Here is a 14,771-nt window from a genome sequence, read left to right on the forward strand (position 1 = left end):
TTCCTTAGTGTGTCTGCAAGAGGGGAAGCTGATCAGCTGAATCTTGCTTCTCCGTGGGGCAATGGTTCCTGCTAAGTCCTTGCCAAGGGTCCTAATTCAGCTTGTTGCTGAAATCAGCAGGATGGAGCCGATCGGGGAAAAAGCGGTGGTGTGGCATTTGCCTGCCACGCGTTCTTTCCTCCCACTCATGCTGGAGGCACCACCAGCACTTCCCTTCCAGCTGGCAAGCCGGTGGCCTCATTGCGTCACTCATTCCCACTGCTTTTGGAGTTGTATGTGTTTGAGGAGCAACACTAGAGTCACTCCCTGAGCCTGCTTGTCAAAACAGTTGGCAGCAGTCTCCCAGGGGTCCTGCAGGGACGGTGATACCCGATGCCAGCGCTCGGCTCCTTGGACGGGTGTGCTCTTTGCAGCACACTGCACACATGCTGCAGCCCCAAAGGCTCCTCTGCCAGGGATGTGCATTTCACACCTGCTTTACTGCTACAGGATTACGGCCTTGCTTTGTAAATGAACTCCTGTTACTGTGATTAGAAACACTAGCACTCTGATTTCCCCAGCAATACAAGCAAGGCCCTCTTAAGGTTTGCTGCTTGTTCCTAGCAGCTGGAGATAGCACTGGGAGATCCTGCAAATTCTGCTTTTGATCTGAGCTGTTACTGCAGTGCAGCACACTGAATTTTGAATAAAGAAATTACATGGAGTGGCCTGATCCTAGGTGAATTCCTGCTCTGTCTGGCAGCCTGTTTGCTGTGTTTTTCCCTACTGCTGTCAACAAGATGCCTTTTGCAGGCAGTTGACTGGGGGGGAAAGAAAGAATTGCAGCACTTGGTGCTCTCCCCATAAGAATGCCATCTTCTTATTCACTTAAATTTGCCCTAAGCACCTTTTTAAAATGTGGTTCAATTTCCCTCTTTCAGAGGTTTAGTTGGCACTTATCATCCTGGTATGGTACTTAATCAGTCCCTGTCTGAATTGTCTGCAAGGATAATTGATGTTCCTGTCTCCAACAAGCTGAAAATTGTTTCCACCCAGCCTTTGACATATAAAGGGACTTTGTTTTCTGCAGTGGGTGTTCTTGTCTCATAGGCAAATGACCCTGGCTGTAAGACTTGCAGAATGGAGTGCAGCTGCAGACACCTGCCCTTCCTCCCAGGCCAGGAGAGGTGTGGTGCCCTTTCTGGATTAAAGCTAAGGACTGTCTCCAGAGCTCATCCCATGTAGGCACTGTACATGTTGCAGGGGTGCATTTTGCTTTAAACTGTTTGATCCTGTCTTTTCCGAGGGCGGTTTAAGAATCCTGTCTGAGGAGCACTTTCCAAATAATGCTGAATCTCACTTTGGGATGCAGCAGCCAGTGTATCCACACCCGGGCAGGTGAAATTTTTTGAGTACCAAAAGATCACTGGAGATCCAGACTGGTCACACTGAACTTATTTGAACTTCGACCCTTTCAATGGGAAGGTAATTAGTCTTCTGAACAAATGAATCAGAAGTTCTTACTACCACTTTCGAAAGTTTAAACCAGCCTAGTGCTGCTGACATGCCTTTGGTGTGTCCAAGTATTGCAACACCTTCCAAGCTGGTGGTGTGACTGGGAATCAGACTGCTGTGTGCAAGGTTGCAGCTACAAAATCTCCAGTAAGATCCATTATTTTGCTTTCTGAATTAAAAATATAAACCCCCAACCTCTTTAGAAGTCGAAATTGTTTCTGAGTCAATGATAGAGATGCCTCAGTCTTCATGGTGCCCAAGAGAACTGTCCACTTCTCATTTATGCTATTCATCTCAATGCAATGTTGTAGCCTAAAAATTATGCTGCACCCAAGGGGGATGTTGACCTCTCCAGCACCGTTTTTCACAAAGGCTGGTGAATAAAACACCCACTTCTCTTGTTCCATCCTCCCTGGATGCCCACTTTGTGCTTCTACAAACCCTACAAACCAATTAGTAGAAAATCTCCCCAGTTTGAACTTTACCTGAGTTTGACCTGCTCTTGTATCCTCAGCACGTGCAGTTGTGGCATTCTGTGAGAGCATAAGGACAGAATCAGGTGAACGGAGTAAGAAAAATAACTATCCTGAGGGGTTTAGTCCTGGTGGTGCCTTCCTTCTCCTACCACATGGAAACGGGAATTTTGAACAACCACTGCACTGAGGTGGTAAAGACACCAGAGGGCTCTACTGCCAGATGTACTGCTGGATTGCTGCAAAGTCCACAGGATTTTACTCTCCAGGTATGCTCTCATTTTTGGTGAGCCAGCTCCAAGGCAGGCTGTTGCCAGCAGCGTGAGTCTCAGCATCTTACTTAACTTGTGACAGTGGCTTAAGTTCAGGTTGCTCCTATTCTCAGCTCTTCTACCTTTTATCAGGATATGGTGGTGCTTGGGAAATCTGTGGAAACCCGTTGTGCATACTGCATCTCGTGGAAGGGCCAAGACTATGCTAAGAAAGCAGTTTTTGACAGCACTTGACTTCATTTGGAAAGCAACCTCCTCTTTGGTGTTTTTGGTGGTGTCATAATTCTCCCCAGCCTGACTGACAAATGAGCCTACCTGTAGTTGTGTTCGTGCCTTTCCTCTAGGAAGCCGATGTTGAAGGAGTGCCAGGCTTGCCTGGATGGGGAAATCTCTTACACGACTTGCCTTGTCTGTCCAAGAATTTTGGCTGCCTCTTGTTGGCATGATAGAGAAATGTGTTTGCTTGGCTTTTATCCTTAAAGGGATAGAAATTTGCTGGTATTTTACGCTTAAAAGGATGTAAGATTTCTTCAAAACCGGAGCACACAGACATACATTCTCAGCCCGTTGCCTGGGATATTAGTCAGGCAACTCCTAATAAAGCTAAAGCCTAGCAATGTAAGATTAAAATACATTACTCGAGGATAAATTGTCTTGCACAAAAACCATCTTACTATGCATAGGAAATGTGCCCTAAGCCCACTACAGTTCTTACATGTCAAAGCCTTCACGATGCTTAATGGGTTAACGTCAAGAATGTCAAAGGGTTTTATTGTACTTGTTTTAATTATTTGGAAATTGCTCTTCCTGACTCCAGCGATGGCTGGGATTCTTACGTGGCAGTTTCTGCTTGATTTCAAAACATCTTGTCTGTCTGATGAGATGTGTGAGTGCCTGCGCTCCCTGTCATTTGTTTATAGCAACATCACGGAACTGCTGGTGCGAAAACCCAGTGCGGGCTGGAGCAGGACTCTAGTTCATACGCCCGGGGAAGGCGTAGATAAACGCATCAGAGCTGTGCTGCTCCGAGCCGCGGGAACAACGCAGGACACGGCTGGCCGCACTCTCCGGGCTGCCGGCGGGGCCAGGACGGCATTAACACATCTTCGCTTTGCAGCGCATAAAGTCCCAGCCCTTGAGGTGCTGCCTGCGCGCAGCTCGCACCCGGGCGGGCTCCGCGCACCGGCGGCTCGGCGGGCGGGCCGGGACGCGGCGGGGCGGGCGAACCGGGCGGGCCGCGCCCCCTCCCGGCCCGCGCGCCGCGGCGCGGAGCGGCCCCGCGGAGCGAGGGGAGGGGCGGCCGCCGCAGCGCGCCGTCCCATTGGCCGCCGGGCGCGCTGCTTTGCATGTCTCCGCCCCCTGCCCTCCCCATTGGCTGCGAGCCGGCGGCGCTTTGCATGGGGCCGCCCCCCCGCCCGCTGGCCGGCGCTGTGCTGCGGTGCGGTGTCGGGCCGGCGGCGCGGCGCAGTGCAGGAGCCGGAGTCGGGCCGGCAGCGGGGCTCGGCCGGCGGCAGCAGGAGCAGCAGGAGCAGGGCGCAGGCAGCACCGTCGCTTCGCTGCCGTCTGGCGGAGCGGAGCGAAGCGGCCGGCGGGTCACGCCGCGCCCGCTCGCTGCTCTCTCTCCCCCGCGTTCCCGTGATCCGCTCCCCGCCCGGGTCCCGCGGGTGCAGCATGAAGTGCGGCGATGGCCCGGAGAGGTAAGACGGCGGTGAGGACGCTGGAAGACCTGACGCTGGACTCCGGGTATGGTGGTGCGGCGGACTCGGTGCGCTCCTCCAACTTGTCGCTGTGCTGCTCGGATTCGCACCCCGCGTACCCCTATGGAGGAAGCTGCTGGCCGCACCTAACTGACTCCATGCACAGTCGGCACAACAGCTTCGACACCGTCAACACCGTCCTAGCGGAAGACTCCGAGGTGCTGGACTGCGCGGGGCAGCAGTGCTCCCGGCTCCTGCCCGACCTTGAGGAGGTCCCCTGGAGCCTGGAGGAGGTGGAGGCACTGCTGCTGCCGCCGCCGCCGCGCCGGGAGCCGCGGGCGCCGGGCGCCGCCAGCCCCGGGAGCCGGGATGCGGCGGCGCGGCTCTCGACGCTGGTGAGCCGGGCGCTGGTGCGCATCGCTCGGGAGGCGCAGCGACTGAGCCTCCGCTTCGCCAAGTGCACCAAGCACGAGGTGCGGAGCGCCATGGAGATCGTCCTGGGCTGGACGCTGGCGGCCCGCTGCACGGCAGCCGCCCTCGGCGCCCTCTCCCTCTACAACATGAGCAGCAGCGGCGGCGACCGCTTCAGCCGCGGCAAGTCGGCTCGGTGCGGACTGGCCTTCTCCGTGGGCAAGTTCTACCGCTGGATGGTGGACAGCCGCGTGGCCCTGCGCATCCACGAGCACGCCGCCATCTACCTCACGGCCGGCACCGAGAGCCTCTTCCGCGACATCCACGCACGGGTGCTGGCCGGCCCCGCCGCCCCGCTCCCGCCGCCCGGCCGTCCCCCGGCCGCCGCCGCCGCCCCGGCCGAGAAGGAGAAGGAGGGCGGCGAGGCGCCCCGCTTCACCCTGGAGGCGCTGGAGCAGACGGTCAACAACGACCCCGAGCTCTGGGGCTTGCTGCAGCCCTACCAGCACCTCATCTGCGGAAAGAACGCCAGCGGTAAGTGCGGCCGCCGGGCGGGACCGGGCGCCACGACCACCTGTTGCGGCGGGTGGGCCCCCGTCTGCCCCCCCGGCCCCGGGCGCGCCGCCGCCGCACCTGCCGCCGGGGCCGGGGGCTGGGGAGGGAGGAGCGGCGCGGCTGCCCCTGCGCGGCGGTGCGCGGCCCGGGGCGCGGGGACGGCGGCAGGGGAGCCGCCGAGCATCCCCCGCACGGCTCTGCCGGAGCTGCCCGCCCGCCTGCCGCGGCGTGATGGGCTGGGTGTCGGCGGGGGCTGGCTGAGAGACAGTGGTTCAGAGCTTCAGTTTTCCACAGGAAATGGCAGAAGCGCAGCTGAGCGCTTGCAGGCGAGATCAAACTTTTGTTACATATGCAGTGGTTTGGCCAGCGATTGCGTGGTTGGCGCTGAAATGCAGTCTTTCTGGACAGATTTCATTCATGTTGCTGCATGTTTACCCAGAGCTTGACACAAATGCAACACCATGATGCATCAACTTCCTGGGCATTTTTTCCCTTCGTTTTTCAAAGGATGAATCTAATATTTTTAATAAGTTATCCTTCGGTAGAGTGGCATTCCAAAGTTGTTGTTCCTTATTTCAGCTCCCTCTGTTTGTCAGGGAAGGGAAAATGGAACGAGTCGTGTTTCAGGGAGGCAGAGTTAAAATAGGGTGGGTTTTTTCATACCTTCTTCCAAGCGTGCACAGACACATGCAAACACTTCCATTAAGCTTAAATTCAAAATACCTGTCAAGCGGCGATGCAAATATTTTGGGGGGGGGGGGGTGTGGAAGAGGAAGGGAACTGGGAGAACAAGGGTGACTGGAAGCCTAGATCACGTCTCCAGATAAGACTTGTTAAGTTGTTACAGCCACAGAGGATGCATTACAGCTAATTATCTATTGTCTTAAGGCACCTTCTATCCCATAAGACACTCAAAGGAGGATGCCAAGTGGGAGTGAAGGAAAGGTGCAGATACTCCCCCCTGCTGTAAATAGATGTTGCTTAGTTCTATTCCTCTGGTGGTTTTACTCCAGCAGTGAATGTCCTCCCCAGAGGCTTCGCTGAACCACCCCTCAAAATGCATCTGCTCTCGGGGGCTTGTGTTGCAGGACCCTGGTGCGTTATTCCAGTGCTGGTGCAGGCAGGCATGGCTTCCCCAGAAGTGGCACCGTTGTTTTTTTCCTTGAGTCCTGCTACGGTGCCTTTAGGTTTCAGATGGCACTGTGTTGCGTGTCTGACATTGCAGCACTGGCTGTGCAGGCTCCTGCTGAGCCTTTCATTTTGTTTTGCGGTTCTCTCTAACTCCCTCTGTATCAGATCAGTGGATTTAAATGAACTTCATTCTGTCCCTCATTTATCTCCCTTGTAGGGACACAAAATAGAGTTTTCATCTCCATTTTACTGTAGTCTTAGCTGCTGCAAATCTCCTTGGTAGCTCAGTCCTGAGTTGAGCAAATAGCATTTTTCTAAGATGTTTGAATCAGACCCTAGCAAGTTGTCCATTTTGTTTTCCTCTCTCCCTATGTCTCCCTGCTTTCTATGCAAATGTCTGTAATTTGTTTTGCTTTTCAGCATCTTAGAATACATAGTTTGGCATCCTGTTAAATATATTTAGAGTTACAGGTACAAGCAAGAGCCAGGCCTCCTTATGGTAAAAGCCATTTTTTACTGCTGTAAATGTTTATTTAGATTTAATCCAGGGGTGTGTTGCTTGCTCTTAAGTACTTTGAAGGCAACTAAACCAGGCGTTATAAACCATTAAACACATCAGTCTGTTTCTTCACCAGTGAGGTATGTATCTGTTTATATAGTCCTCACCATTTTGATGTCTTGAGTGCTCCATGTTTGGTTGCAAATGTTTCCTTCTCAGGGACCTAAAACAGGTGGGGAAATCTGATGTGAGAGATTATGTGACTGGCTTGGAACTGCTGGGGCAGTTTGTGGCAGGAGGCTTGGACCGCTGGAAGCTACATCTCTATTTAGTGGCCTAACCACAATTTCATCCTTGCTCTGTCCTCAGTACTTGAACATCATGATAGCACAGCTTAGCAGGTAGCAGACTTCTGGCATCTCTTTGCACCTATCCAGGAGAAAAGGCAGGTCTTGTACTCTTGAGGTTCAGTAAGTTGGGGTGTCATTTCCCAGCTGGATTGCACATGAGCACACAAGCACTGGGATCGGTGGATTTTGTCCATCAGGCGTGGACAAGAAGCAGTGGTGGGATCCTTTCTGGAGGTACCATGGCCAGTGGGATTTGAGTGGAGGTGGGGATGGAAGGCAGAGCAAAGGCAGACTCTGTGGCAGTACCTTATCTGCAGGCAAATTTTTGTGGGGACGTGTGGCTCTCTCTGGGAGGCAAATGTCAAACCTTTAAAAAATTTCCAGGCTAAATTCAATACCTTACAGTTCATCCAGACTGTGAAACAGGCAAGCTGTGAAGATCATGGGATGCAGGTATGTAAAGAACATGAATTTGTGCATGATGCAGTCCAAGACTGCTTTAATAGAGTTTGTGAACATGGGTGTTGGGGAAGATGGTTGGAGGATTTGAAAGACACAAACCAACCTTTCAGGGTTTCCCTGTAAGTTCTGCAGAGTTTTTAGTGGTTTCAGCTGAGGTTTTCTAGCCTGATGTCGTACTCAGTCATCTTGGAAGCTGCTGAATAAAATCAATATTGCAAGATAACCTTCTCCTTCCTATAAATGATGGTCACATGTCTTCAGACAAAGATGTTTGAGCCAATTCTTTCCACGGGCCCTTGAGCCTGCTGGGCTGCTTCTGGGTGTGTTTGGCCTGAGCTTGGCCAGCTGCCTCAGTGGGAGCCCCACTCTCCAGCAGAAGCCTGTTCATTGCTCTTGCAGGGTCAAAAGCCTATAGATGAAGGTAGTGGCAGTCCTTCATGTGTTGCAGGCAGCAGCCATGTGTCCTTGATAAGGCCCTTGATAACCTCCCGTGTGGGACAGGGATGACAAAGGCAAAGCAGGTGGTGCAGTTGGTAGCGAGCTGCTGGAGTATGGCTGCAGCTGCTGGCATATTGACTGGGTTTATCTTTCTGATTACTATATCAGAAAGAATAGACCTTAAAAGCACTCTGAGGTAGTAATTTCCACTCCCCCCCCTGAATTTTGACTTCGTGGCTGAATGAAAATTAAAAACTTTACATTTGGGATTTCACTGACGCTTAAATGTTTCAATTACGAGCTCCGTCTGAACAGCAGAGTGCACGTTTTACATCCTATAACCATTGCACGGAGTGTTATTTCCTTTGGAACAGTGGGAGAAAAATACTGTATGCTCAATGAAAGGCAGTAAAAGCTGGCACCTCTGTGGTTTAAGCAATATTATTTTAGTTTTTTATTGCTCATCAAACCCTTACTTTTAGGCCAGATCTGAGAAGTGCTTTGAGATGAATGGGAAGTTTCCCCAGATCTTGGATCCAGTGCAAATCATTAGAGTAAATCCATGTATGTTGTTTTAATGGAGGGATTTGGGTGGCAGGTCCAAGTAGCTCAAAGTCACCTACTTGGTATTATGGATTTCCTCTTTCACCAGGAGGAGGGATGGTATTAGCCAACACTTGAATTAATGCAGTTAATAAAATTGTTTTTTCCTGTTTCAGTCTTCGGGGGTCTCCATATCTTTGCGGCAGGACTTGTGGTGGGAGGGACACAGCGGGGGAGCTGGGAGATCACGGAGTGGAGTTTTCTGTGGAGGAGTCCGCATGCACAGCTCTGCCTTGTCTGTGTACAGCTTCTAAAAATAGTGATTTGGAACCCAACTGCATCTCTGCGGTTTCTTCCTCTTCTTAATATTATTTAGAGAAGAAGATCAAACTGGTTAGAAACCCAGGATTAGGTCAGGCTTGGCTGACACGTGTCAGCTAACCTCAGCTTAACCTCAGCCTCTTCTCCTAATTCAGGCAAACTAGGGGGACTCCAAACAAATGAGCAGTACCAGTATATCAGCACAGCTTAACCAAATCAATAAATGCTTTTAAATGTTGATACATAAGTATACATATATGTGTGCATACAGAGACCATACCCTTCTTTTACTGGTGAGCATATCTGTTATCTGTTACTTCTCTGCTTTTTGTTAATTGAACCATTCAGGATGCCATTATGGCCTTAGGGGCAGTGTAAAAATCAATCTAAAACTTATTTCAGCTAAAATGATAGGGGAATATTTGTGCACAAAATGGAATTTTATGCTATTTTCTTGGCCTTATTTTAAACTGTGATTTCAAGAATATCCTTCCCCCCTACCTCCCCGTTATGTTTCCATTGTATTTTTTGCTGGTTAAAAAAAAAATAAAAACGTTTCTTATATGTGCTAGTGTGTTATACTTAAATGTCTTTGCTGTTTTGTTTTTCCCATCTGTTTCAGGGCACTTAAGTCCCATGCCAAAAGGCTGACATGAGTGTGGTGCAACAAATGATAAGGTTTTTTTGCTTGATTCTCTTACCTGACAACCTCCCAAACAAACTTCCACAACCTCTTTGAGCAAGTTGTGAATTTGTCCCCTCTCCATTCCAGGGGGGAGAGAGGTACAAATCTCCAAAGGGCAAAAGATTTTGCCTGTTTGTGGTTTGTGGCCACTGATGCTGGTGGGAGCTGGGATGCTGGTGGGAGCTGGTGGGAACTGGGGAAAGGATGCTCATTCTCTGTAGTGGGGTGGGTTGCTTTGACACCTGGTGTTGGCAGGAGTGGGACAGAAGGATAATAAGCTTGTGTGTGCTTCTTGAAGACATCTGTTGCCTTGAGAGGACACCTTGAGAAGGGGACAGTGGTGGGACTGGGAAATTGAGACCCACTGAGAGGTTGAGGTTTGCCTGACTGGGTGATGAAGGTTTGTTTCCCCTCTGGATGTTTTGATTCATGTAACTTGTTTCAGTTATGAGTCTAACATAAAAAAAACCCCAAAAAAAACAACAACCCAAAAATGATTATACTGGAAGCACCCAGGACACTCATAAAGCTTATGTTTGCCAATATCATTATTCCTTTTGTCATGTTGGAAAGTACCTTAATAGCATTTATAGCCTTGGCCACGCTGGGGAGTTTTCAGGCTGCATCTACATTACTTAGTTTCTGATGTAAATGAGGCTTTGGAATGATGATTGGGAAATGTGATTGTGTATACAAGGAGCATGTTAGGGGAATAACAATATAGTTTTAGCAATATATTGGGTTCCTGGCTATTTTGCTGAGTGCTGACAGGCTTCATGTAGTTTTTCAGCCATCCTGTGAGCTGATGACATAAGGTGGAGATTTATATTAGGGACAACTTTGTGCCTTTTCCTAATGCTGCTGCAAATGCTCTCTCTTCTGCTGCTCAAAGTTAATAAAAATGAAAAAGACACCACTCTTAGTGTGTTGGTGTTTCTGCAGTGTGTATCATACCAAGCAGCTGCTTGTCAGTCACAAACCTTCCACATTGTCCAGAGTAAATACCCAGTAGTGTGGTGGCTGGAAACATCTACAGCCTGAGCTCTTTCTCCCTTGTTAGGGGTTGAGTTCTCCTATCTCAGAAGTTGGAAAAAAAGCTTTATGGTCTTCCCCTCACCTTTCCCCTAAAGCAGGTGTGAAAGAAGAAAGCCCTGCTTGATGACATGACACCAGAGGAGGAGAGAGCTGTTTCCTGTAGCACGTGGGTGTTGGGAGCTAAGTCCTCTGCCTGGAGTAATTTCTGCTGGCCAGTGTATAGTGCAGAAAGAGTGTGGGGGGGGGCTTCTTTCAGGTGGTTTGCTGAAATTTGCGTCTTCCATGCAAAATATTTCTGTTGCTGGCCCAGTAAAGGATGTACAGGAAAAGCAAGGAGGGGATGGAGGAGGGAGTTCATCACCAGGCTGTGTTTTCTTGCAGTGAGTATGATGAGCAGCAGCACTGCCACCATTTGTGTCCTTGAGCAGGTTGGCATTCTGTGTACTTGTGGGGGCTGAAGAGGATGATTGGTGAATGGTGGATCTCATCAGTGCCTGTTCACTTTCCCAGTCTCCTCCCAGTTTCAAGATTCCTGCTGCCTCGGTCTCTCAGGCTGGGCCATCATGTCCAGCTCTGGCACTGGTGCCATCCTGCCAGTCCCTTTGCTCTGTCTGCAAGCTGTTTGTACAGTATAGGAGGCTTTCGCTAGGCATAAGAAAGAAGTAGAGACTGTTTTTTTCCTTTGCTCTTGTCCTTGTTTACTTGCTGGCCAAAAGCAACATACTGCACCATCTCTGTATAAATCTGTAATTACAATTGTTACATACCTAGTAAATATTTTAAAAAAATAGAAGTGAAAATTACCCTTACTCAAAAGACATAAAGTGAAAATTACCCCAGAGCTTGTGTGGCCAGCTTATTAACCTCTGGTTACTTTACCAGAAGTGTTCAATTAGGCAGCCTGAAAAAAAGCACAGACATTGTGAAGGACTATGCCAGCCGAATGGTCACGTGGTTGGTTCTTGGTCTGCCCTTGCTTCCAGGGGTTTCCTACAAGAAAGAGTTTCTATCAATGGCCACATTTGTCTGGCAGCACGTAAGCTTCCCATTTTCCTGGAAGGTCACATAGTTATCCTGCTGTTAAACCATGTGAGGAGATATAATCTGATGTCTAGTCACTCCTTTTGCTTTCCATAGGGCTTCATTTCTCTCTTGCAAAAACAGAAGAGGAGGGCACTGATCAGGTGAAATGAGTCAGCGAGAAGATAGCTGTCAGCTCGTTCTGACAGCAGGAGCGAGGGGCACAGAGCAGCAGAAGGCAAAGAAGCCACCATTGGCGTGGATCAGTTCAGCAGCGTGGATGGGGCACAGGCATGCTGACACCTTGCTGAGGCTTGTCTCAGTTACTTTAGTTAATTTAACCTGATGTGCTGATGCTCTTGAATCATCACACTTCCTTACTCTGGCAGTTTGTGAGTAAGGAGGAGGTTCTACAGCATGGCTTATGGGACATGACCATTTTCTTGGGCTCCACTGAGGAGATGCCTGTCATCTTGATGGTATTTTTATCCTTTTTCTTGATTCCTAGGCTGAGTTCATAGTAAGGAGTACCCTTTTTTGGTGTAATTGTTCCTGAAAACAACCCAAGAGGTTTTATAGTTTGGTAAGAGCGTATCTGGTGCTAAATATGTGGATCAGCTTGGAGGCTGAAAAAGGTGCTCAAGAGATGCAAAGTTTGCCATGGGGATTCTCTTGGCTCATCACTGATAAGGAAAGAAATTGTCTTTGATTTGGTTTAAACAATACTGGATTGGTAATAAGGAACATGACAAAAATTAAACACCCTGTACCAAGAGACCTCAGGACAGGTGATTGTGTGCCTGACAAATCAAGCTGGCAGAGGTGGATAAGGGACGAAGACTTGTTCACCCCAGTTGGTTTCAGGCCATTTAAAAGCACAGAGTTAGATCTTGTGTAAATCCCTGTGGGTGGTGGTGTGTGGCTGACTGATGTTGGTGTTTCTGTGGGATGTTGGTCTGCTTGGTGGGAACTTGGTTGGTGTGACACTTGGGGACTGGGCTCTTCCTGCCATGGTGCTTCAGGCAGTAGTGGGTGTTGATACTGGGATCTTCCAAAAGATACATGGCAGCACAGGAGATTGGTGAAGCTCTTTCTGTGGTTGTTTAAGGCAGCTGAAAGGGAAAGCGCAGGGAGGGATCAGTGCTGCAGGATGTGTGGGAGGAGGTGGGATGCTCGCCAGGAGATAGGAGCACACGGAGGCATTGCAGCTGAGCCGTGAGGGACTGGTAATACTTCTAGGTCAGCAAATTCACAGCCTTACGTGGCTTTTCCAGAGCTCTTATGTGCGTAGACCTTGCTCATGTGAACAGCACATGGACTTCACACAGCCCTAAAGGTCTTGGGACAGGCTGGTGAGTGAGCAGGTGAACAGGAACCCCCAAGAAGACTGGAGAAGAGGCCTCTTCAAGGACTGCATTTCTGTCTTCAAGTGCTGTGGAGTAGCACCTGGACCTGCAAGAATCTGAGGCTTTAAAATTCATAAAACTACCCTGTTTTTAAATTGCACTGCTATGAAATATTGCTCCCAGATGGGGGAAGTGAGTGGGGCTGGGGTTGTGGCAGAGGTATGTTGAATGTATTTGCGTTTTTGAGGCAGTCAAATAATTGAAGGAAACTTTGCATCCTGCAGTGTTTTGCAGTTTTTCTGTCCCTGTGGTAGTTTTGGATAAACACTGTTGGGCTGTAGTGCCTTTGCTTATGTGTTGTGTTTGGCTGTGATCGAGTTGCTACAGTCAGGGAAGGTTGGCTTTTTCTTGCAAAGAGCTAAGCAAGTCTTGCAAGCCTCTCTCTGGGATGTTGCCCAGCAGGGATTTTGAAAAATAGAGGTTTTGGTGCTGTGGGCCATATGTACTCCCCAGACTGCAGGTCCTTCGCCCCAGATGAAGCATCCTCACTTCTCTGTCACCTCTAAGCAGTGAATGTGGCCGGCAGCAAGGCAAGCTGCCACTGGGGAGGTGGGCCAGATGCCTGGGGATGGATGCTGGACTCCCAGACCTTCAGTGGGAAGTGCTGCCAGCAGAAATGAGAGAGATTTCAGAGGTCAGAGTCATTCTGGCTTCCCACTGAGATGCTTATTTTGTGGAGAATGCTAGGAAGATTTTTTTTTCTGTAATACAGAGGCATTTCTTTGCGTGCTAGCATATCACAGAAATCGGTTTCGCTGTATCATTCACTGTAAGTCTGAGTAGGTAGATTATTTTCTCTGGGTTGCCGTATAGCAGAGACAACTGCTAGGAGCTAGGTACCTCTGATGCTTTTATTTCCCTAGATACTTATAAAATAAGGGTCACAAATCTCAGTACTTCAGAAAAGGTATCCCTGTGCTACTTGTGTTAACTTCTCTAGTGCATGTCTTGTGTGGGGTGCTGAATGATAAAAGCTGTTCGAAAGGTAGTGCTAAACCCAGTCCTGTAGTCCTTGTTTGGGCAATATTCCCACTGATTTTGTTGGAAAGGACAGCCTGTCAAACACCAAGATAAGCTCTTGTATTGGTAACAAATTAAAGACTTAAAAATTAAAGAAATTCCTAAGTCAAAGCTTTAGGCCCAGATTTAGTTTTGCTTAAGATGAGCTTTTCCAAAACTGAAGATGAGTATCAGTACCTTACTGCAGATACTTACTCCTAATTTGAAAGGAATTTTTTTCCACTGTTTCACTGATTAATGGTGTTCAGCTTAAAGATTTCACAGCGCAGCCTGTGAGGCCTTGTGCTACCTGGCTCTAGCCTATTTCCACTGGCCCACATAAGAAACATTCTAAAAATAGTCCAGTACTGTAGGTTTTCAAAAGTAAATTAGATTTTAAAAATAAGAGGTTCTGTTTAATTATCTGGCATGCTCTCAGTAAGGAGGAGAGGGATGAGGAGTTTTGAAATACGCAGTTCCTCTAACATGGAAAAAAACCCAAGCATAGCCATCCCTCAGTAGTTAGGATCTGCTGTTGCTTTGCTGTTGTGCTTTACCTATTAACTAGTTCTTCATTATACCAGTATGCTCACAAAAGAATTGCCTTCTCTTTCTGGAAACAGTTTTGCAAGCTGGCTGAGTGCAGGGACAGACACCAGCAACGTGCAGACTCTTTTTAATGAAAAATACTCGCCTGTGGGAATGCATATGATGCCTTGCTTCCATCTTAAAGAGCATGTTTGGTAAAGGATGGGTAAAACAAGGAGGAGTAATTTGAAATATTTTACAGGTTTAAATGTAGGAATGACATAAACATCTATGTAATGCAAAGGATGCTGAACTTAGGTAGCAATGTTCTTGCAGCAGAATGCTGGGAGCCAAGATAAGTTGGTGACGCTGTCTGTCTGACACACATCAGCAGTTAGACTGTGGTGGCTGAATGCTTCTAAAGCAAGATTAAATACAACAAGAGAAAAACA

The 14,771-nt window shown here is 48.9% G+C and overlaps 1 protein-coding gene across 2 annotated transcripts in view; it reads left to right on the forward strand.

The window, feature by feature from the left end:
• The first annotated feature begins 3,660 nt into the window (after positions 1-3,660).
• The window catches only part of ABTB3 (ankyrin repeat and BTB domain containing 3), a 165,229-nt gene continuing 154,118 nt past the window's right edge, over positions 3,661-14,771 (forward strand). For both annotated transcript variants that reach the window (XM_063395761.1, XM_063395762.1), the window contains exon 1: positions 3,661-4,881. In XM_063395761.1, the coding sequence (XP_063251831.1) occupies positions 3,924-4,881 (958 nt within the window). In that variant the 5' untranslated portion in view covers positions 3,661-3,923. The remainder of the gene's footprint in view (positions 4,882-14,771) is intronic.

Source organism: Prinia subflava, chromosome 4, assembly GCF_021018805.1.
Source record: "Prinia subflava isolate CZ2003 ecotype Zambia chromosome 4, Cam_Psub_1.2, whole genome shotgun sequence".
NCBI classification, from domain to species: Eukaryota; Metazoa; Chordata; class Aves; order Passeriformes; family Cisticolidae; genus Prinia; species Prinia subflava.